The 24,438-nt window shown below is 42.9% G+C and overlaps 1 protein-coding gene across 3 annotated transcripts in view; it reads right to left on the bottom strand.

Annotated features, from left to right (window-relative positions):
* LOC144685478 (transforming growth factor beta receptor type 3-like) overlaps window positions 1-24,438 on the bottom strand; it is a 154,954-nt gene that overhangs the window by 73,459 nt on the left and 57,057 nt on the right. For all 3 annotated transcript variants that reach the window (XM_078550032.1, XM_078550031.1, XM_078550033.1), the window contains one exon: window positions 8,747-8,897. In XM_078550032.1, the coding sequence (XP_078406158.1) occupies window positions 8,747-8,897 (151 nt within the window). The remainder of the gene's footprint in view (window positions 1-8,746; window positions 8,898-24,438) is intronic.

Below are 24,438 nucleotides of genomic sequence, written 5' to 3'. Positions count from 1 at the left end.
AACACATTAATTGACCAACAACATTAGGGATTTGTAAACCAACACCTTATCTATTAATGCCTCAAATTTTCTGGCTGATTTGCACATCAATAACAGTGCACTGTTAACCACCATTATTTTTCCAACATGTTGTTAATAACTATCTCAAGATGCAGCGTTTTTTTCTTTCCTTTCATTTCAGGTTATGAGCCTTTGCTATCTGCAACTTGGCAGCAGCCTGGAAGGAGCTATTCATTTTTTCTGATCAAATGCCTAACAGTTTCCATATGACTTAGAATTTTCAACCACTTATTTAGCTTTGAACTCATCTTTATTTGAAAACTTAAGGTGTTAATTAGGAAAAAAATGGTCACAGGAACTGAAACAGTGATCAATTTCATGGTATAAATGTGTCAAAACCATTCCCTGTTAATAACAACAGTGACTTCTCCTCCATTCTTCCCACAGCATTAACCACTATTTTTGCATCATACGTTCAGGCTTTCAAAGGTGTGCAAAAACAGATTATACTATCCTGCCACATTGAAATCAGAGCCAGAGAAAATTTAGACACAGTGCAACAAAAAGGACAAGCATCCAGATATCTCCTAAGTGTTTTGTTTCAAACCAACATCAGTAAATCCTTACTAGACTCTTATCACACTGTAGAGGATAGGATTGGACCTGGCTGCGAGATTCTTGATGGCTGAATACTATGCCACCATTCCCTACCTTTACACAAAATCATAGAGGACGCTAGCAACTTGCTGGCTGCTCCCTCGCAGCCTCCCTCCTTGCAGACTCTCTCCCCCACTAACCCCCTCCCCACCTGGCAGGCAGCCTCTCCTTCGCAGCCTCTCTTTTCCCCCTGCAGACTCACTGCTATCATTCCGGTCCTCCGATGAGCACCACCTCTCGCCTTTCTGTTGCTCACCCAATCAGACTATTTCTTTCCTGCGTTTGCTGCTGATGGGCTCACCAATGAGCCTCTCAGCAGCAAACTATGGTGAGAAACAGCCTGCGATTGGAGGAACAGCTCCCTACAGAATCTGTCACTTCCACTTACAAGTATTTTGAACACTGGTTGGTGGGCAGGATAGAAGCCCTTGGTGGGCCAGCTCTGACCTGCAGGCCGTATATTGGGACAATTCTTGGTTAGGGAGTTCATACTTATGTGTGATTCTATAAATAAAAGCTTATAAAAGCATGTAAGGAGTGGCTCCGATTCTATCCTTCTCTGGAGCAGAGAACGGTTGCCTAAAAATGAAGGTTGCAAACTAAGTAAAACCATTTTTTCAAACAGAGAACTAAAATCCTAGAGGCCATTGTGGAAGATGGCGGAAAGCAAGCATGAATTATCAGGGTATGCTTACCCTCCAATCTTCTCAGAGCCTGAACCATATGACCAGTGGAAGAATGAAGTGGATATTGGACACGGGTTACATCCCTACCAAAGAGGAAACAAGGTATGGGCTAGGCTTTCTTGCTACCTACAATAAGTAAAATCAGAATTAAGTCTTTTGTTTAGATGGACGCCCACCAGTTGGATAGTGATAACGGTTTGGACATTCTATTATAGAGTTCTTGGATGAAATCTACAAAAATGATGATCTGTTAGATGCCTCTGAGGCAAGGTTAGGCTTTGATAGATTTCGGAAAATGGACAATCATTCCATTGAAGAATATATCACGCACTTTAATACATTTTATAGAAGATTGATGAAATTCAATTTGGGAATTCACTGGATCAGTATTAGCGTTTAAATTGCTTGATTGTGCTAACATATCTCATATAGACAGATTATTGGTTCTAACTGCTGGTCTGTCCTCAGAGAGGAAGGCTCTATTAGATCAGATGTCTGCTGCCTTGAAAAGAAATCCAGGGGGGATAAAAGTCATTTTCTTTCACTTTTATGGAACAAATGGGACATTCCTTTGTGACACAAAGAACATTGGACTCAATGATTGCCAGATTTTGAACTGGTTTAGTTACTGGATGCAGGCTTCAATACAGTGGAAGATGTAAAGACAGGTAGAATGAAGATGAAAGCACCTTTAACAGATATGGCTATTACAGCAAAAGATAAACATTGGGACAGCAACAATAGACAAATGAATCCCAGGAATGCCCAAGGATCAGTTAATAGGAACTTCGGGGTGACTTGGAAGTGTCATCATGTGATAAACTGCCCAAAGCGCAGGGTTTTTGAAATGGCAGAGAAAATTTTGAGTAAGAGGCTGAAGATAATGATGAATCTCAATAAATTCCAGTTAAATTCTGATATGTCGAATCCTAAGAGATCCCCTTCTAATTTGTGTATAACAGAACTCTGTGACAGTCAAGGCCCCATTCCCACATGAATGCATCTCTATGTAACCCAATATGCCTACAAAAGTAGTCTATGTCAAAAACAACAGATTCAAATGCCAAATGAAAACACAATAAAGTAGTAAGTGTGTCAAAAAGTCTTTATTCAATTTGTTCACACCTTACAATGGCCTGACCTGGAGGTATGCATTAAAAAACGTCAGAAATTAGGTCCAGAAAAGCTCCCTAATCTTTTTCTGCTGAGCACGCCATCTTCAGATGTATGCGACACAGTCCACCATGTTGTCGGTGTTTTCAGTATGAAATCTTGGAGCATTTCTACAGCCTTTGCGGCATCAGCTATAGAGACAGGCAGGCGAGCAGACAGGCATTCATTCAGGGTCGTCAGCCTCCCTGGGCTGATCGGTTGAAGAACATACTGCATCTTCGATTGCATCATCTATCCATTCTGTCATGCAGTCTACGGCATTGTCCACTTCCGCGTAAGTTTCCATGGTTGTCTCTGCTGCAATTTCTATGCTGCCCTCCTGCAGACAAATAAAAAGTGCCCTGTCACCCGGATGGTTGGCCTCACCCTGCTCCTCCTTGTTTCAACATCTTGTGTCGCCGTAGCCTGTTTGAACTCAGTCTGGTGGAAGCAGTTGGCAATTGTGGCTTCCATCACCGTCTTCTGCACGTTCTTCATTATGAACATAGCCTCTAAGAACTCCTGCTTCTTATCAATGGCCTCAATAACCTAAGGGATCAGCTGTTGTCAGTAGCAGGTTTTCAGATTCCTTGGCCAGGATTTTCCGGTCTTGCCTGCCGCCAGGATCTTCCAGTCCCACCAAAGTCAATGGACTTTTTCCTGGCCCCTGCAGCAGGTCCTGCCATGGCAAGGCTGGAAAATCCAGGCCCTAATCACCCCTTGATCAACAGGCTGGAGCTTGACCGTGGTGTGAGGAGGCAAAAGCATTAGCTTGACGCTCGAGGCCAGCGATGTCAGGGTGCATGGGGCTTTTGTCTATAACAATGGCAATCATCCTTTTCTTTTGTTGATACATTTTGTCAAATATCCTGATCTAAGCCTTAAAAACGCTAGGCCTTATTTTGTTAGCCTCATTCTGCATGGGTAGGTGTTTTGACATTCGCGAAGCAATATGGCTTCTTGGACTGTCCTATGACAAGAAGCGGCAGCTTTTCAGTGCCATCCATGTTGGCACCAACTATATAAGTGACACATCCCTTGCTCCACTTTCCACCATTGCATGTTTCACCTTTAATCATCAAAGAGCAGTCCGGTTTTATCCGCTTTACAAATGTCTTGTGGTGCATACTCATTTAAGATGCGAGAGAGAGCATTTAGAGCCAATCATCTGTCATGCTGCCGTAGCCGCCGCACCCTCACCACTTACTGCGCAAAAGGCAATGCTGTGCCTTGCCTTGAATCTGTCCAGCCACCTGTTGTGCAGGTGAACTCCATGTGGCCCAGCTTCTTTGCCAGAGTGACTTCCCTTTCCTGCAGGATTAGACCAGAGAAGGGAACATTCCCTGCTTGAGCTGCCTTGAACCACATTCGCAGAGTGTCTTCAATGTTGGGATAGGGAGCCATTCTCAACCTCGTCCTTGCTGGAGAAAATGCCTGTTTTTCAAACTGTTCCAAGATGTTCACCTTGTGTTTCATAATGGTGGACAAGCTCGATGGTGGAATCTCCCACCCCTTCATGATGCCCTCGTTCCAATTTACGCAATTACACTCACTGTAACAAGTTCACCTTCTCTCTGAAAAACAACAATTTTAACTTTCTGACAAGTTTAGTCATAATTGCAGACTTTGCACATCCTTTCACAGGAAGATCTTGATATTAAATGATGTCTTGCCTAACAGTCCATGATTTCGCACTCGTGTGGTCTCTGATTGGTTGGCATAATCATATGACAAGCTTAGACAAGTTCAGCTAATCTGGAATTACCAGTGCGGAATTTTGATTTATTACAGCCACTGTTCCACGGGATTTGCTATTCTGCCACCAGGAATGGTTGATGACTTCAACATAACTGGAATTTCATGTCATCTGAGTTTGACACAATTTCACTGTATACAAGTTACAAGAAGTTTGAGTTCTGTGATCAGTGTGTTAGCCGTAGATTCCTTTAACCGTTCAATACCAGATAGTACTTGCACTTCAACAGTATGTCGAATAGATTAACGAAAATGTTATCTTGGTTCACTAAGTAGTGGGGATCGATGCAAGGTTAAGGGATATTAAAAGCTTTAGGGTCGGTTATAACAATTCTTTGTAAAATACTTGGAGTAAGCCATTATAAAAGTTCTGATGTAGTCTCTAGTGAGGTAACTAGGCAGTTGAATTAATCTTCTATGAGGTAGATGTCATGGATCCAAAGGTATGAGCCAGGAGACTTTGAGCAACTGGTAGAAGTAAATAAGCCACCTTATACCTCAAATGCTTGTGTTTTGTGATGAAGGTCCTGAGGAACAGAATAAAGTAGATCAAGGGCTGGATAGGGGTAATGCAAGTGATGACACTCAAGACAGAATATCACATCCAAAAGTAAACTACCCAAAATAGATACTCAGGTGACATATATTCCAAAGGGGTCTGGTGTATGAAGGAATGTGACAATCGTTGGATCTGCTGGAAAAGCTGCTAGCAAGTTTGAATATTGTTTGAATGTTCAAGTTGATGGCCAAGGAGTAAAGTCCATGGACTAACAGAATAGGGTGAAATACTGGAAAGTAAGAAAGCATAGTGCAACTGCTGATAGTGGGATAAAAAATGACTCAAGTCAGAAAACGATCCCCTACCAGAAGAAAGACCGTTTGATTAGTGCAAGAAGGAGATCTCGCCATAGTAGTCCTGACAGAAAAGTTCGAATCAATCACACAATGAACTAAAAGCCACAAAATAGTCTCAGAATAGAACCACAAGCAAAAGTCCTCATGATCATGAAGTTTTGGTGGTTGCCAATAAATTTGAGAATAATGGGAGGCAAAACAAAGGGAATTAGACAGTTAGAGAAAGTTTGGAGTTAATTCTAAGGTACCAGGGAACTAGCTTTGTCACATAGGTGGATTTGTACCTAAAAAGTCTTTGCAGATGGGACTTGTAAAGTAAAGCAAAGCTAGTTTCAAGGAGTTTTGACGAGCAATTGAGTGATACAGATGTTAGAGTGGACTTTTGCACAGCTGAAAAAGCAATCTTGAAAATCATTTTGGCTCTTTTGGTCACATATTCATGGAAGTGTAGATAAATAAACAGAAAAGCTGCATTTCTGCAGAGTGATACTTTTCAGAAACAAATGAAGCAGGTAGAAGTGAAACTGGAGAATAAACAAATGCATCCAAGGCCCTGAATGGTTTTTCTAGGGTGTGATAAATTTTCAGTGAGATCCATGTTGCTGAAAATAGGTTGTGTTAACCAATAGCAGATCCCGTAATGTTTTATTGATATAAAGGAAAATTTTCAGGCATATTCATGATGCATGTTGATGATCTTTTAAGAGTGATACTGTGGAATTTGAGAAGTGTGTTAGAAATAGGATTAGAGTAGAATTTAAAATTGGGAGTCAGGTTTGTGGCCTTTAAAGCACACTGGTTTAGGTATTAAGTAGAGTCAGTCTGAAATAACTTTAAATCAACAATCCTATTTAAAAAGCATTCCTCCTATCCCAGTTAATCATACTAGGTCATCAGAGAAAGATGATCTCATATCTAAAGAAGAGACAGAGCAATTGTGAAACTTGATTGGTCAGTTGAACTGATTGGGCAGTCAGACTAGATCAGGTGCTAGTTTTGATGTGTTGGAGTAAAGTACTATGATCAAACGCCCTTAAGTTGAGAATGTTTTAAGAGTATAAAAATCTATATGGAAGATAAAAGCGAAGAAGAACCCTTGGGAGGAAGGGCTGGTTTTACAATTGTTACTCTGAGACAACAGAATATTGTTAGTGTGGTGCATAAGCAGCAAAGGAAAAACTGTCTGTGTTTGAATTAAGAAAGGCAGGTGTTGTTGTGTGCTCTTTATTCTTTCATGGAATGTGGGCATCGCTGGCAAGGCCAGCATTTGTTGCCCATCCCTAATTGTCCTTGAACAGAGCGGCTTGCTAGGCCATTTCAGAGTCAACCACACTGCCGTAGGCCAGGTCAGGTAAGGATGGCAGGTTCCCTTCCCTAAAGGGCAATAGTGAACCAGATAGGTTTTTATGACAATAATAGTTTCATGCTCACCATTAAAGAGACTAGCTTTATATTCCAGATTTATTAACTGAATTTAAATTCCATCAGCTGCCATTGTGGGATTTTAACCCATATCTCCAGAGCATTAGCCTGGGTCTCTGGATTACTAGTCCATCGAAATTACCACTACGCCACCACCTCTCCCTTTCAACAGTATAAAACCCATCGCATTTCTATTTCCCTTCAGTTCCAAAGAAATGATATTCAACTCAAATGTTAACTCGGTTTCTCTCTCCACAGATGCTGCCACATCTGCTGAGCTTTTCCAGCACATTCTGTTTTTGCTTCAGATTTCCAACATCCCTCCTATTTTGCTTTTATTTTACTGCTGGATAGTTACCCTTAGTATACCTGTGTAAGCCGACAAATGATATGTTCTCCTTTCCCTGATCTCCTCCATCAGGACTTCCAGGGAGGCATCTGAAAACCTGGGGAGAGCCCTTGGAGATCTCCTTCCTTGCAGCATTATAAATCCAAAAGCAGGGAATGCAATCATGCTTTAAAAGATGTATTCCCATTTTTTGCTAGAATCAGGTTTAAAGGAATTAAACTGAAGTACCAAGCTGTGTTTCAAGGGGTAAAAACCAATAGGGTAGCTAGTTTTTTTTAAAGAACACAATGGCTTTGATTCCTTCGTCTCATATTCCCAGCAGTAAAACCATGCTCGAAGAGAATGCTAGAGATCGAACTGCAACACTGTAGCTCTGGTTCACCAACTTGCTATCCTCGAGTGCACTGTTCCCCACTGGGAGTGCAGAATTAGCTCATATTTTTAAATATGACCTAAAACCAGGGCTTAAAATCACCCTGAGCCTCAGCTCTAACCTGCACCCTGACCTCACTCACACAACACCCTACCATTCACACAACTTGGTTTAATTCTTGGACCATGGGAATTGACATGGGAAATCCATTATTCTCTTGTATAAAAGTTGACCTTGGGGTAGTATTTTCTCCCCGTCAGGGGGGTTGTGCGGGAGTGGGTGTGGGCGTGCGCGCAGCTGATCGCCGCCATTTTACGTGGGCGGGCCAATTAAGGCCCCCCCAGTGTGACATGCGCCCAGAAGCGCTGAGCGCTACCTGTGCGGGCTGGAGGGGCGAGTTGCCTGAGTCGGGCCTGCACTCTTTCGCGCATGTGCGCTAAAGAGCGCAGAAATCTCCCTGATGCACAGAGCTGCCTCAGGGAGATTATTAAAATTTTTTAAAAACTTAAACTAAAGGAGAAAAAATTTTTTAGGATGTGTCCCCTCATCTGAAACTGTCACATGAGCTGGGACATGTCTTTGAATTTTATTCAAAATGTTTTCAAACCTTTAAAAACCTTCATGAAACCTCATCCCGCCCGTGGATGAGGTTCCGTGAAAAATGCGAAGGCCGCCTGGGCTCTTCGCCTGCCCGCCAACCTTGGACAGGCAGCTCAGTTTATTGTTTTAATTGATAGTTAGCTGGCCTTAATAGGCCTTTGACAGTTCGGCAAGTGGGCCCCGCCCCAGTTCGCCGAACTGAAGATTCTGCCCTTGGTCTTTCGGGGATCATAGCCCATAAATTTCAGTATAATCCTGGAGATGTTAATGATTTGATTTCATTGTAAATTTATAAACACCAATGAAAATGAGTACCTGTAAATAAAAGCTTAAAACATTTATCCATTTAAATTTTGTTTTTATTTATTCAAATTAAAGTGATTAGATTATGAATAATAAACATGAAATTTTTAGTGCTGTTGGTTTTAGTTTATTCCATTCCGATGATCTTTTTTGGATTTCACTTGTGCCCAAATCAAGCATGCATGTCAATCCCTCAAATGTTACCCATGTAAAAGTCGACCCATGACTTTTGGCTTAAAAAATTGGTCTCAAAAATTTGGCTTTTACACGAGTATATATGGTCATTCTTCACATGCAAGACCCAGGTGAAAATGTTACACCCATATGTTAACCTGTCTTTTCTCTTTGCAGAGGCTACATACCTGCTTCATATTTCTAGTATTTTCTGTTTATATATTTAAAATATGCATCCACAGGATTATGAAACAAATGTCTCACTTTAGTGTTCAGATCTTTTCAGAAGTTTGAGCTTTAGTTTGTTACAGGAACAATAACTATTTATATAACACTGCAAATTTTTATACTTTCAATGTTTTTTTTGCCCTCAGATACCAGAAGAGAAATTGCATATGCCTATTAAAATCAAACACCTACCTTCTTTCAGTTCTATTATTATTCCATCAGCCTTTTCAAATTTAACAAAACTAATGATTGAACTGCAATTTTCCATAGCTGGCTTCAATTGTTCCTGGTTTTCAAACATCTTTGTTTCAAATGTGGGTATCACATAGGATCTTGTAGAATACTGCAAGACAAAGAGCTTTATCAATTAGAGTAACTACTTCAAAATAACCTATTTTGAACACTTCTTATTGGTAACAGTTTCACATAATACTACCTTTTAAAGTGACACAATTCCAAATGTTGGAAGTGTTCTTTTATTTCACAACAACATCAAATAGCATTTATAGCAGGGACCTCGGTGTGTCTTGACATTGCCACAATACATCTGGGGATGATTTTTGTTGGCCATTATTTATAATAAAATCATTCTAAAAGGACACGTTGCCTATTTCTAACAAAAGCAGCAATCTTCCTGTTTTGTTTATACCACCATTATTAAAAGATAGTGTCTAGAGGATATTTTCCCTAAATATATACAAATCTCACTTTACAACTTTTTTTTTTTAAAAGGATGACATTCCAATTATCCATATGAATAATAATTATACACTAGCAGCTCTTCTGCAGCTTTCTAAATTTTGATAATTAATCTCACAAACTCTAACACACAGCTGAAAAGTTGAGAGAGAGGGAGGAGAGGAGAGGGGGGGTGTGTATGTGTGTGTGTGTGTGTGTGTGCGCATGCGTGCGTGTACAGCAGATGGTGTGCACCAGGTGGGCCAAAACCACAAGGGAAACTTGGTCATGCTATCACAACGGTTTTGCAATTTGTATTTACTTCGAGATGCGTGCACTGAATTCAGAATTAATTAGTCCACCAAAGCTTTTAGAGATTTTTTTTTTTTAAATTAAAATATTTATTAACAAAATAAAAGATGTCAAGCATATACGTAAGACTACAATTACTACTATAATAATTCCTAAAATTCCTAATTAACCTGACTCCCAGTTACACCCCCGTTTAAGGCAATAGTCCAAAAATAGATTTTAGATTTTAAACAGATCCATCAAATTAACACAATACCTTGGACACTGGAATTCCAAATGGATTTTCTCTAGCTTCAGTTTCGGTAGACAGCCGACTTATGCACAAATGCTGGAGGCTTCATTAAGGCTATTTCACACACTTCTATTAGATCTTACATGGCGTTCTCCGACACATGGCCTCAGTCTCCTTTATATATGTTTCTCTCTTTTTAATATGTAAATTCTATTGTTTCATATGTCTTTGAAACTGTATCTCCCTCATAACAAAAACTTTCATGTTATTACTATATATTGTCAGTAACCCTTGGGAAAAATAAACACATTCCTTAGCCTTGCTTATCTGGCTAGCTGTAAACAGGCTGAGATCCCTTTGAAATCCAAATCTCCCTTCATTTACCTAAAAATGCAAATTCCCTTCACATCTTACATGTTCACTAGCATGTCAAACACCTAACTTCTTTTGATGAGTTAAAGCTTGCAGTCTACTTGACTCCAAATGTAATGAAATCACACAGACAGACGAATGGGAGGGAGTGAGCATGCGGGAAGCGGCAAATGGGAGGAAGAGGGAAGCAGCATGCAGGAGGGAGAGGGAAGTAGCAAGCAGGAGGAGTGAGAGGGTTAGGGAGTGGTAAGTGGGAGGGAGTGAGCAGGGCAGAGGGTAGGAGGGAGCAAACAGGGTGGTGACCAAGGGGCAAGTTAATAATAGTAAATTAGTAAGAGTAAAAAGTTGATAGAGGGTTTTTGAGATAGCTAAATTCAAGTTTAGGTTTTTAAATATAAAAATCACACATCAAGAACATTCATTCATATGTGCTCTGCCTGAAGGCACGTCCTTGGTTCATTGTCTGCTAATGCTGCATCCTCAGCCGTTTCCTTGGCAGTTTTTGGCAGTGGTGGTTTGCCATTGCCTTCAACTGTCAGGGGCAGGTCAAGAAAGCAGGTCCCAAATCTACCTCAGCCAGAACTAGAAGTGAACCTGTGCTGTTGGTGTTATTTTGAACCACATACCATCTAGCTGACTGACCTAACTGGCCACTGCCTGGAACATACCCCACTCTCATTACATGGTTTCTTAGGGCAAGTGATTTTCAATTAGTATGTTTTTGTTTAGCAAGCCGCCTTGTAGGAACACATTAGGAGTGCTAAACGAGGAACAGCTGTGTTTGTTTCAAGAAAGTTGTAAAGTGACATTTGTACATACAAAGAGAAGAAAAAGAAACCACCAGTCTGTCAAATTTAAATAATATTAATTACCCTATGGTTGTTAGGCAATAGTTCTATCTTGAAATCTATTAGCTCTTAAAACAGGACGAAGAGGTCATAACTTGGTCTCGTAAAACAACCGTGATTATTCACTGTCAATAGTGAAGGAACTAGAGCCGTTATTTGGAGTATGACTAAGACGTAAAACAAGCAGTGAGCTGACCCTTGAGGTGCCATTCTCCAGTGTTGATCATTCATATGTAGACATATTAAGAGGATTGCATTTAGTGACTAACAGACTATTTATTCTTGGATACAATTAGAAAAAAAATGTTTATTTTCACTACAACCCCCTCAAGTCTCAGCTGAACATTTTGGAGCCAAACTTCTTCCTAAACTTCCTTCGAGTAGGACAGGAAGCAGGACCTTTTTGAACTTTTGTGCGTCAGCAGCTCAGAGTCTAAACTTTTAAAGGCCCTTTGATGGCCCAAGGCCATGACAACAGAATTACTGTAAGGATTATTAAGGTGACTGCTTCTGACACACAAAGTTTATAGATTTGCTGACTAAATTGCCATTATTTTGTAGTAGTATCGTACTGAGCAAAATACATAATAATTTTACCATATCAATCTAAGCAAAATATCCTACTTGCTAATCAGTGTAATAATGTTCTAACTCAAGAACCCTGTTTAGATTAACTCCTTAATTTTTGCATTCTTCAAAAATATTATATGCAGCATTGGGTTAAAGTCTGTCTGTAATTTTCATCATTCCCATAGGTTTCAAATATAACACTGTGGAAGGAATGAATGTGCCATCTACACAGTTTTATACAGCTTAGTTTTTTTGTTAACTGTTTGTGGGGTGTGGGCATTGCTGGCAAGGCCAGTATTTATTGCTCATCTTTAATTGCCCTTGAGAAGGTGAGAGTGAGCCATCTTATTGGGCTGCTGCAGTCCATATGGTGTTAGAGATACCAAAAGTGTGGTTAAGTAGGGAGTTCCAGGAACTTGACCCCGTATTGATGAAAGAACATGATATTTTTCCAAGTCAGGATGGTGTGCGGTGGTGTTCCATGCATCTGCTTACTATGCTGTTCTAGTTGGTACAGGTTGCTGATTTGGAAAGTGCAGCTGAAGGGCCTTTGCGAGTTGCTGCAGTGCACTTTGTAGTTGGTACACTCTGCTGCCACAGTGCACTGGTGTTGGAGAGTGAACATTTAAAGTGACGATGAAGTGTCGGTGAAGTGGGCTGCTTTGCCCTGGATGGTGCTGAGTTTGAGAGTTGAGAGTTGTTGGAGCTGCATTCATTTGGCAAGTGAAAGTATTTATCAAACTCCTGACGTGCCTTGCAGATGGCGGAAAGGCTTTTGGGAGTCAGGAGGCGAGTTACTTGCCACAGAATACAGAGCATCTGACCTGCTCTTATAACAACGGCATTTATGTGACTTGATCCACTTAAGTTTCTGGTCAATGCTGACCTCCCCTTCACCTCCCCTTCACCTCCCCCAGGATGTTGACAAGGCAGGGACGAGAAAATTATGGTTTATAGTCCTCCGAAAAAGATCTAGATTACGGATGGGTATAACGGAATTAGGTATCTTAACAAAGAGTAACAGGCAATAAGTCCTCAAAAAGTGTAAAACTGAGGAGATGTACTAGTTATGTATGTGTATATAAATGTTATTGTTGTTGTTCTCTTAGATCTTTAAAGTTAAGCTCCTATAACTTTAAATGTGGCAGAAAATTTAAGATTTAGATTTTTTTAAAAGTGGAAATTGACTTCTGATGACCAGGAGCATCATTATAATCCTTTTTAAACTTACAAATGAGTTACAGATTGCTATGTTGTCAATATCATCACATTTTGTTAATTAACTTTTAGAATTAGATTTAAATTCCTTCATCGGGTGAGATATGGAAGGACTTTGTAACCAAAGCTTTGCATTATTAGCTGATAATGTTGAATATTTTATTTTAGTTACTGCCATTAAATCTACACAAGACTCTTAGTTACTTTTGCATCTTCACATTCCTCCCTTGGAGAATAGTGTGAAGCATTGGAAGCATTTGCAGATTGATTAACACTCTGATAAGGCTGGTTTTTCAAAGGGCTGCAGAGGCAGGCGAGCAAGCAATTTCCTACCAACCTAATGTTCCACTCTGTAGCCATTGTCCTGCCTATGGACAATGTTCATGGACGTTACAAGAGGGGTGGGTGACGACTACCTGCCTGCCAGCAGAAGGTAGCCAATTAGGCCAATAAAATTATCAAGGGCAATTGTCAGAAGCCATCTGGAATTCTCCAGACTGCAAGAGGGCATCTCAATGAGGCCAAAGCCTGGTCGATGATTTGAAGCAGTCTCCTGGTGGCAGACTGAGGGGCGAGGTGGTCATTGATGCCTCAATAACTTTAACCCCAACCACTGCAATTGCCACCAGGCCATAGCTGCAGCCAGAGGCTGACAATGGGTCTGCCAACCTTTCAGTGCTGCTGGATGCCCTACTGGCCCTCCAGCCTGGAGATCCCACCAGCGGTCCTTAATTGAATCAGCTCCCGCAGCCTCATAATTGACAGCCTCGTTAAAAATTGCTCTCCGGGTCCTGGCGCCAGCATGTGCTAATTTCTGACTCATATTGCTTCCCTGCGGGATCAGCAGGATCAAAAATTCAGCTCACAGACCCTAACGTGAATACTCCTCAATACAGTAGTCAAATTTCATACCAGATAGGTAGGATGGTGTGTTGATCTCCCGTGAGCTATATGATTAAGGGGAGTCACTCACATCCACCGGGTACAAGGACTCCACTGTGTGTCAACCCAAAGTTCAGAGCAGAACTTAGATCTCCACTCTCCTGGACAATATGGAGCGGGGTTCAAAGCCTGTAACTTCTGCCTCAGGCAGGAATATTACCACTAAGCCCTTGACTCACTCTATACTTAATATTGGTGATAATTCCAGATGAAAGTTAAATACATTGTTTTTGATACTCCTGTTACTTTAACAGCAGCAGTGTGTTTATTTTAACATTTGCCACCTCTGCACCTTTCCCAACAAATACTTATCTAGAATATTTATTTCACACACCCTGCCGCCAAGTACACTTAAATTACCCTTTAACATATTAATATGAATGCCAACTTTACTCTTGGTTCTACTTGAACTATAATACGCATTCCTTCTATTTATCCCTTAACAAAGCTTCCATTCCAATTCTGAACGCTTACTTATATGAAAAAAGGAACAAAGTAGCTTTCTCACATCTGACCACAGTTAATTTCAATTTTTTTTGAGGTCTATTTTTGCAAAGTATCCTTATAACACTCAGTGAAATATCAAAGCTCATCACAAACATCTTTTTGGCTACAAGCAACCTGCATCCTGAATAAAATTACAAATAAAGGCTCTTAATGCATTCTTAAACCTACTATTTCATGTTTTCTACTTAAAATTCCAAAAACACTAATTTTAATTACTTTTATTATAGAATAGGAATACAAAGCAAAATTTAGATTTGTGGTATTAAGGTTTTTTTGAATATCACACCACAATTATTGTTCTTCATTTCACATCAGACCATCTTACACTATAAATTTTGAAAAGATGTCTGTCACTCAGATCACAGGCACTGCCACTCACCCTGCTACTCAGATCCTTCCTGTACAGTAGTCTACAGCAAAAAAGGCGTCAGTTATAAACAATGAAATTCCATAGTCCAGGAATGTTGCCAGCAGCATGATGAAACAGAAGGGAAGTGATATAAGAAAGGAAGCAGTTTATAAAGAAGTACACTAAAGAGGTTTGTTTGATGAAAGTGTTTCCAGGAGTATAAATATGAGGTATAAGTATGGGGTGTGAATATGGGGTATAGTAGTATAGTGGTTATGTTACTGGGCGAGTAAGCAGAGGCTTGAACTAATAATCCAGAGAATGAGTTCAAATTCCTAGAGAATTTGAATCTTTTTTTAAACAAACTGGAAATAACTAACTGGTTATCAATATAAAGTGTTAAATTGTTATAAAAAACAAACTGATTCATCAATATCTTTCAGAGAAGTAAACATGCTGTTTTTACCTGGTGTAGCTTAGATGTGACTCCAGTCCTACACCAATGTGGTTGACTCTTAATTGATCTAGCAAGCTACTCTATTGTAGCAGTTCCTAACACTAATCCTTTCAAGGCACTAGGGTGGAGAAATAAATGCTGACCTTGCTAATGACAACCACATCTCAAGAATGCATTCAAAAAGTGTCTGTGCCTAGGTCCCCAAAGGCACCTTCCAGGAAAGTGTTCCCCAATCCCCTCAAACTTTCTGCTTAAGCCTCTCCATAACAATTTCCTCACCTTGAATGTCCCTGTTACCACCAGATCTTGGATAGTGTCCCATCTCTCCTTGGTTTCAGTTCTGTACACTAAGCTTTGTGGCAAGCAGCTGGCTTGGCTACACTGCCACAATATCACACATGACTACCAGCTACACAGCCTAGGCTCATTCCACCTCTGTACTGTCCTTTGAGAAATCCTGAGGATATGAACAACACTTTATAAATGGAAATTCTTTTTTCTTTTCCACACACTTCATTTGTTTCATCCTCCCTCTCTTCTCATCAAACTCATCAGGGGTTAAATTGGGCGATGTACTGCCTGTCTTTCAGGTGTTACACAGCTACCTAAGACCTAAAATGACACCCAAGAGGCATGTGCACACTTTGAATGAAAACTGTGCAACGCACCATCTAGGTATATTTGGCAACCTGTAGAACAGGGTGATAATGATGTCAATCAGTTTGCAATGCAGATTTGTAGTGTTAAAATCTGCATGGGGAAACGATAAATCAAAATACTCATTTACTAAATGGCCCCTAAATGAAGAAATTACCAAAGTTTCAGATTTTGTAACTTTTACTTTAATACGAGACAGAACTGACACAAATTAGCCGGCAAAGGATACTTCAAATAAAAAGGTAAATTTAACTTTAAATAGTCAATACAACAAAGATACATCTTAAGCAAAACAATCACAAGGACTAAGAGGATGCATGGAAAAGAGTCTACACCTGAGCATGACACAGATTGAGTACAAAGTCAGAACTTTGGTACATGTGGGAATTCAGTGCAGAGACGGAAAGAGTTTCTCCTTTATATAAAAACAGAATTGCCTGGAAAAACTCAGCAGGTCTGGCAGCATCGGCGGAGAAGAAAAGAGTTGACGTTTCGAGTCCTCATGACCCTTCAGCAGAACTGAGTAAAGTTAGGAGAGGGGTGAAATATAGTTTTTTACAGTTACGTTTGTTACAGTTTTTTGTTTTTTTCTCCTTTATACACCTTTTTTCAGCCCCCAGTAGCTGGTGATACTTCTTTTGCCTCTAAGGGTGTGTAACTTTCCATTACTTTAGCTATGTTAATTAATAACTATTTTGAGGGGAGTTGGTGGCGTAGTTGTATTGTCGCTGGACTAGTAATCCAGAGACCCAGGGTAATGCTCTGGTGAATTCCACCACAGCAGATGGTGAAATTTGAATGCAATTAAAAAACTCTGGAATTAAAAGTCTAATGATGACCATGAAAACACTGTCGATATTCGTAAAAATCTAATGTCCTTTAGGGAAGGCAATCTGCCATGCTTACCTGAAGGGCCTACATGTGACTCCAGACCCGCAGCAATGTGGTTGATTCTTAAATGCCCTCTGAGCATTCGGTTCTCAAGGGCAATTAGGGATGAACCAATTTTTAAAAACTAATTAAATAAGGTTAGACAGACATGGCAGGCATGGTGTTGTGCCGTGATTGCAGCATGTGGGAATCTGGTGAATGCACGGCAATCCGGGACAATCACATGTGCAGTAAGTATCTGTATAATTGTATAACTTCAGCTCCTGGTTGCTGAACTGAGTACAAGTTGCAGACATTGTGGGGCATCAGGGAAGGGGAGAGTTACCGGGATACTTTATTCCAGGAGGCAGTCACATCTCTTAGGTTAGGCAGAACTTTAGAGTTGGACAATGGTCAGGGACAGGAGGGTTTGACTGCAAGTCAGGCAGGGATGAGAAACTAGCATGTAGTGATGGAGGAGCCTCTGCCCCTGACTTTGACCAACAGGTACAAGCTACTTAGTGCCTGTGTGGATGAGAAGGACTGAAGAATGGATGAGCAAACTGACCGTAACACCGTAGTGCAGTCCATTTTCAAATGGAGGGGGCGAATAGGAACGTGGTAGTGATAGGAAACAGTATAGTCAGGGGTATAGGTACAGTACTCTAACTGCCACGACCAGGAGCTCTAAAGGTTGTGTTGCCTGCCTGGTGCCAAGCGTAAGGACATCTCTTCATAGCTGGAGAGGAACACAGAGTGGTAGGGGGAGGATCCAGTTGTCATAGTCAAGGGGGTCACCAATGACATAGGTTGAACCAGGAATGAAGTTTTGTTGACAGAGTTTAAGGAGTTATGGTCCAAATTAAAATGCAGAACATCAATGGTAATTGGAACAGCACCTCATCTTCCGATTAGGCACTTTACAGCCTTCTGGACTTAACACTGAGTTCAACTACTTCAGATCATGAACTCTCTCCTCCATCCTCACCCCCTTTTGATCCCCGTTTTTCCAATAATTATTATATATTTTTTATTTTATTATATATATTTTTTCTTTTCCCACCTATTTCTATTATTTTAAAATTTTATTTCCACTTATTGTTTTATCCCCACCTTTTAGCCTGAGAGGTTCAACAACATACTGACCATTATGACATGCACAGCTTTTCTGAAGCCACCAGGGCCACCTATAGACCAAGGTCAAATGGACAAAATCCCCTTTGCTTGCAGGATGGTCTCTCTCTTTTTAAAGATAACACCACCATCTATTAACACTGGAAAGAACATTTTGATCAATACTTCAATGATGAATCCACAGTGGCAGCTGATATCCTCCAGGTTATCCCCTAGTACCTTGTGGTTAAATCCATGGGTGAAGCACCATTAATGGGAGAACTGCAACAAGCAATCAAACAAATGAAAAACAACAAAGCCTGTGGACCTGATGATATCCCAAATTAGGTTTTCAATGTTGGGTGGGCTTTTGCTCACATCAAGGCTCCATGCACTCATCCTGCAGATTTGAGAGGAAAAAGAACTCCGCTTCTCCAAACTCCCTGACTTCAGGGATGCAGCAAAAGTAACTATTTTCAAGAAGGGTGATAACTCATGCTGTGGAAACTATTAAGGTATTTCCCCCTCGTCCATAACAAGGAAAATCCTGACATGCATATTTCCTGTGGCTGAGGAAATTCTCTCAGAGGTAATGGCGCGGCTTTAGATCTTCCACAGGAACATCTCACATGGTCTTTGGTGCCAGACAAATCAAAGAAAAATGTCGAGAACACCACAAAGAACTTTTCATTACATTCCTCGATCTGATCAAAGCATTTGATTCAGTAATTGCGAGGCTCTGGGGATTGTGCTCCAAAGATTTGGGTGCCCAAAGAAACTTCATCACAATCCTGCAATTGCTCCATAACCATTATGACTGCAACTGTAGATTGGGAGAATTGAAACAGATGCCTTCAAAATTCAGATCGGGGTCAAGCAAGGCTGTGTGATAGCCCCCATACATACATGTTTACAATCTGACTGTGGCTATTCACCTCATCAGAAATCAACTGTCCTCTGGTGTCAGTATTAAACGCCACATAGGTAGAAAACTCATTGGGCAGCATTTTCTTCCCATTGCACTAAGTGCGGCAGTGGGCATGATAAACAGTGTTCTACTTGCCAGCTACAATGGCATGTTTCGTGCCACATCATCCGCTTCCCACTGCACTAATTATGCATGCACAGGAAACACGCCGGATCATGGCGGGCAGCCTCTGATATGCCCGCCCCGCCGTGAACTCACTGCTTCCTCACTCCGGGCGCCATATTTAAACGGCACCCATGCAGAGTTTTGTCAATGCCTGCAGCCCAGGACTGCCAAAGAAGAGAGAGATAGACCCAAAAAGGAAGACAACTGCACCCAAATTCAGCGATGCCTTCCTGGAATGCCAGCTGGATGCAGTCGAGGCTCGCTGCAATGTCCTTTACCCCCATGATAGCTGGAGGAGGTCCAACAACCTCACCACTCCGACTTGGCAAGCAGTGGTCAGTGCCAACGCAGCACAGAAGAGGTCAGCCACCCAGTGCAGAAAGAGAATGAATGATCTCATCCGTGCCACCAGGGTAAATCAACCATCTCATCACTCTCAACTCACCCGCTCACCAGCCCACCACACATGCACTGGCATCTCATACGCTGCCAGCTCAAGGTACATCGCCACTCACTCTCTCACACACACCTTCACATATCCACCTGGCCTCATATCCTCTGCAGATCACATCCTCATCCCGTCTATGGTTGCACTCACCACCCACACATGGCAGACATCCTTGTCATCTGCCGTGGCATGCATCCTGCTCATACTCCCCATCTGTTTTTATGCAGGACAAGCTCAAACACAATTGAAGGGAGAGGTCTCAGACCAGGGGTGAAGTAGCCAAAATCAAGGTCCTTGCTTCCCTTTGAGAATCGAGCTGGCGGGAGAGGATGCAGACCATGCCTGCACTGACAGTGACGTGGGCGGTGCACACATAAATGTGGGTGCTGCACCAGCTCATTCTTCAGGCAACCATGCTGTGAGTGCATTATCCTGTTTTAGAGTCCCCTGCCATGCACTAATTATCTCTCCTTTCTTTCATGGGCACCTCTGGAAAGCAGCCAAGGGCATCCACAGGCACACCCTCAGCTCCAGCCCCAACAACATCCCGGATGAGGAACCAGAGGAGAGCACATAGAAGACCCATCACAGCGCTCACCTCCAGCATCGCAGAGGCACACACCTCAGTGGACCTATTTTAGAGCGGCTTCAGGGTCACAATCTGTGAGCACAGCACACAACCTGGTCCACAGCAGACGGAAGCAGGGACACCCGAAGTTGCCGGACTGTTGGAGGCCAGGAATCTGTGGAGTCTGAGTCAGATAACGAGCCTCCAGACTCGGTCCTAAATCAGTTGCTGGAGCTGCGGCAACAATCATGGGAACATCAGAAAGGGATGTCAGTTGCATTCCTCAGATTGCAACAGATGATGGAGGAGTCCGCTTGTGTTCAGTCTGAGGTGATAGCGCCATCATGCCAATGCACCAAGGCCAACACTGGTAGCATGGCGGCTGCCATGGAGACCTTGATCCAGGATATAGGTCCTGCACTGCAGCAGGAGCAGCACTCCATTGCTGTAGCCATTGGTGGCATCCATCAGTGGCTAAGCAAGAGACAGATGCTGCACCTAAATCTCACTCCAACAGCCCCTTCTCCTCAAAGGATCAGCCAGGGATCTCGGGCACCCATAGAAAGGAGGACCAGCAGCTGCACACCCGGGGCCATCCAGCACAACAGTGGCACAGGTGTTCACAACATGTATATAATGTTCACAAATGTAAACAGAATCGCACTCATTTCACATCTCCTCTTGTGTATGCCTGCTTTTATGATGAGCCATGTTGCTGTCAATCAGGCATGATACCATGGTCCCTCCCCCCACTTATTGCAGATGTCGTTTTCATGAGCCTCTCATCTATGTAGTGTGCTTCCCTATCACCAGTGCGTGGCCCTTTTCCAGATCATTCTCGACATCAGTGATGTCTTGACTGTAATGTTAAGTTACTTGTGGAGCGAACTTCGTTCATATGTTTTGCAAGGAATAAATATGTTTATTCTTGGCTGTGTAAGACTGAGGCAGAGGTGTTCTCCTATCTCATCTGCATTCTTGAAAGATGAAAGTGTAGTGTACAAGGGCAGATGTGTTAATGCATGGGGAAGGGTCATATATCGTGCAACTCCATGTGCTTTCTGTTTTCCATCAGGGTTTTCATGCTATGGGCCCATACTCAGAACTCGTGTGCGCCGCTGTCTGCCAACTGCATTTCTGACTTTCCTTCTGACTTTCTGGGTATACATCTGCTAAACTGACCAATAAGTGGGAGGACCTTGCCACCTCAAGGTGCCAAAGTTCTGCCCCTCTCAGCCAGATTATTGCCCTGGAGATCAAACATACAACCTTGAGCGTTTCTCAACCTGTAACTGTATAGATTCCAGCCACAAGGCTCTTGTCACAACGTTGGGACGCAGCAGTTACACCGAATGCATTGTCCTGTTGCTGGAGATGGATCTCCGCGAGGAGCTTTGTCAGATTGAAGACATACAGCTACAAGCCCAGAGGCTAGTGGAACAGCTCCAGGATCTTGTAGGCTGCAGCTGCAGCTGCGACTGGGGTGCAGGAGATATGCTTGAATCAGTAGCACCTTCTGACATTTGATGCCAGGGCTCCCTCCTCCAGTTAGCACCTCATCTCAGCAAGGACATGTGCTCCCGAGGCTTCATCATCCTTCAAAGAATCAAGGCAACGTGAGCTTTATGTGTATAACTATTCACTCTCATGTTGCATTGTTGAAATGAGAGGAATAGTAACACTGGTGTTCATGTTGGCCCATGATGGAGGCCACTTGTCCAAGAGGCTACTTACTGCAATTAGTCATCCTCGTGGAATCTGGTGAAAATGAGGGCCTCATGCACACAGTTGCTTTGTCTGGTTTGTGCTATGGCCTCTTCCCCTGCAGCCTTGGCTTCCTCAACCCTTCAATGTCTTCGATGTGCAGCTCCTCCATGAAGATATCTGGAGCCATTGGCGTAGAAGTTGAATGTGGCCATTACTTCCAGAGCCACTGCCAATGGATGCCCTCCCAGTCCCCGTAGCGCCAATTCCTGGAGAGTGTGGTAAATGTGAGTCACCAGATCCCTGGACATATGGAGGCACCGGCGACACTGGTTCCCTCTCAGCTGCAGATAAGATATGCGAGTTCCATACACCCTAGTCTTGCGAGTTGCCTACACACGTTTCTATGAGCCTTAACCTCTTGGGCCGGAAGGGGCCCTGCTGGCCCTTGGTCTGGACGGTTTTGCTCCTCCCTTTGGCAAGCCAGGTGCCTCTGTCGCAATCTTCTCCTTTTTCTGTCCTGCCTGTATGCAATTATGCAGGCAGCAATAAATCCAGGCCCCATCTTCCTATTGGGCTCCTCTCTGCAGTATCAGTGATAAACAGGCAAGAGTCAGCATTAGTCTCCAAAGGTCCTCTTTCCGTCAATGAATGTCAGTGAATGTGGGTTCAAGTGCTTCACTCCTGTGTTGGCAATTACTCGCACTTGACATGATGGCCAGTGTGGGGTGTGTATCAAGATGCTCCCCACCCCCTCCCCCTTTACATGATCAACTGCCATGATGTTGCTTTGGCCAGGCGTTTGGATGTGCTGCTTTTAGCCCAGGCACTACGATCCTCATTCACTGTGCTCTAATTTTTAAAATTCATTCATGGGATGTGGACGTCACTGGCTAGGCCAGAATTTATTGCCCACCCCTAATTGTCCTTGAGAAAGTGGTGGTGAGCTGCCTTCTTGAACCACTGCAGTCCATGTGCTGTTACGAAGGAGTTCCAGGATTTTAATGCAACGACAGTAAAAGAACTGGGATATATTTCCAAGTCAGGATGGCAAGTAGATTGGAGGGGAACTTCCAGGTGATGATGTTCCCATGCATCTGTTGCCCTTGTCCTTGCGGTCGTGGGTTTGGAAGGTCCTGTCCAAGGAGCCTCAGTGAGTTGTTGCAGTGCATCTTGTAGATGGTACCCAATGCTGCCACTGTGCATCGGTGGTGGAGGGAATGACTAATACTACACTCTTTGGAATAAACATGAGGGTAAATGTTTCGTCAGGAAATGAGATTTTTTGAGGGGGGCCTGAATGTTCTCTTCTGTGAACTGTTCAGCATCACTATTCTAACATGCTTCTGGAGCTTGTCCAGTTGCCCAGTTGCTCTGGAGTTCATTATCGCTCTGGGGAATTTCCGCGCTGCAAACAAGGGGTTAAAACAAGAAGATCATCAATTAGTGCCACTTTGTGGGATTAGTCTTGCATGAATGTGCATCATTGATTCACTTTCCTGGTTTCCTGCATTGTCACTGAAAGGCTCCTAACATGCCTCAGCTGTGCCTCTCTCCTCATTTGGGAATGCACAGTTCAGTTTGAGGTGAAGTGGTGGCATAGTGGTATTGTCACTGGATCGGTAATCCAGCAACTCAAGGGGACCTGGGTTCGAATCCCACCACAGCAGATGGTGGAATTTAAATTGCAATGAAAATCTGGAATTTACAGTCTGACGATGACCATGAATCTACTGTCAATTGCTGTAAAAACCCATCTGGTTCACTTATGTTCTTTTGCTGGCCTACATGTGACTCCAGACCCACAGCAATGTGGCTGACTCTTAAATGCCCTCTGAACAAGGGCAATAAATGCTGGCCTAGCCAGCGACGCCCACATCCCATGAACAAATTGAAAACAAGCTGGGTGCCTATTTAATTGAGTGCATGCACCTGCAGAGCCCTCACTAGCAGAGCTTCTCCTCATTTTAATTCTGTACTGCGCCATCGCTGCAGGTTGGAAGATGGTGGTGCTGAGCTCTCACTGCCAGACTAGCTTGGACCCTTCCTGTGTGGGTATGGAAACCCCTCCCATCGTCCCGGAGGAGCTTAATGTTCAGATTTCCCTCCCTCCAAGACCTCTCAATCCCACCGTGATTGTGGTGGATATCGGTTTTTAGCCCCTGAACATCTTGAGGTGGATGTGCCTGTGCCCCGTGTGGACCTCACCCTCCCCATCTTGAGGCCACTTGCACAATTAAACATATACCTCCTCTCTCCCACACACCCTCGGATAACCCACAATGCCTTTTCCCTATCTGTAGGCTCCAGATGTTTCCCCTGACTGAGATTGCCATCTGCAGCCCAGTATGATGCCAGAAACCCCATGGACCAAGGCTCGTGATGTTACGACAACGCCCTGTGCACAACATACTGGGCACAACTGAGAATAGACTGACGTGCCCTTCCCCCTCCCTGGACTGTGACAAGGACAGTCTTTGCAAGCTAAGTGATGTAAACTGAAACACCTCTTCACTCAGCGCTCCTCCCATTCTGGCCCCAAGTGGCTTATGTCAATCTGTAACATTCTCTCTTCCCATCCTGTTGCTGAGACCCTCTGCACTATCTGCCCAGTCACGTGTCTTGGTGCAACGTTCCCCACTCATACCCCCAGTACAGCCCTAGCCCTGCAGCCTCTTCCCATGCCTGAGGCTAGTTACCCCCCTTCCCCAATACAGCTGTAGCCCTATAGCCCCTTCCCAGGCCTCAGGTCAGTTTCCCCCCCTTCCCCAGTGCAGCCATAACCTTGCAGCCCATTAAAAGCCATCCATGCCTTACCGCTGGTCAGGTAGGTAGAGACTTGCCTGTGACAACTCCCAAAAGTGATGTGGTGCTGCCTGCAAAGCCTGGCACTGATTACCACAAGCTTTGCGCGATGCAAGGTTGGCAAATGAACCTCGAAGTCAT

Source organism: Cetorhinus maximus, chromosome 10 (genome assembly GCF_964194155.1).
Source record: "Cetorhinus maximus chromosome 10, sCetMax3.hap1.1, whole genome shotgun sequence".
Taxonomy (NCBI): Eukaryota; Metazoa; Chordata; class Chondrichthyes; order Lamniformes; family Cetorhinidae; genus Cetorhinus; species Cetorhinus maximus.
Note: the sequence above shows the minus strand (reverse complement) of the source record. Positions and strands in the feature narration are given on the sequence as shown.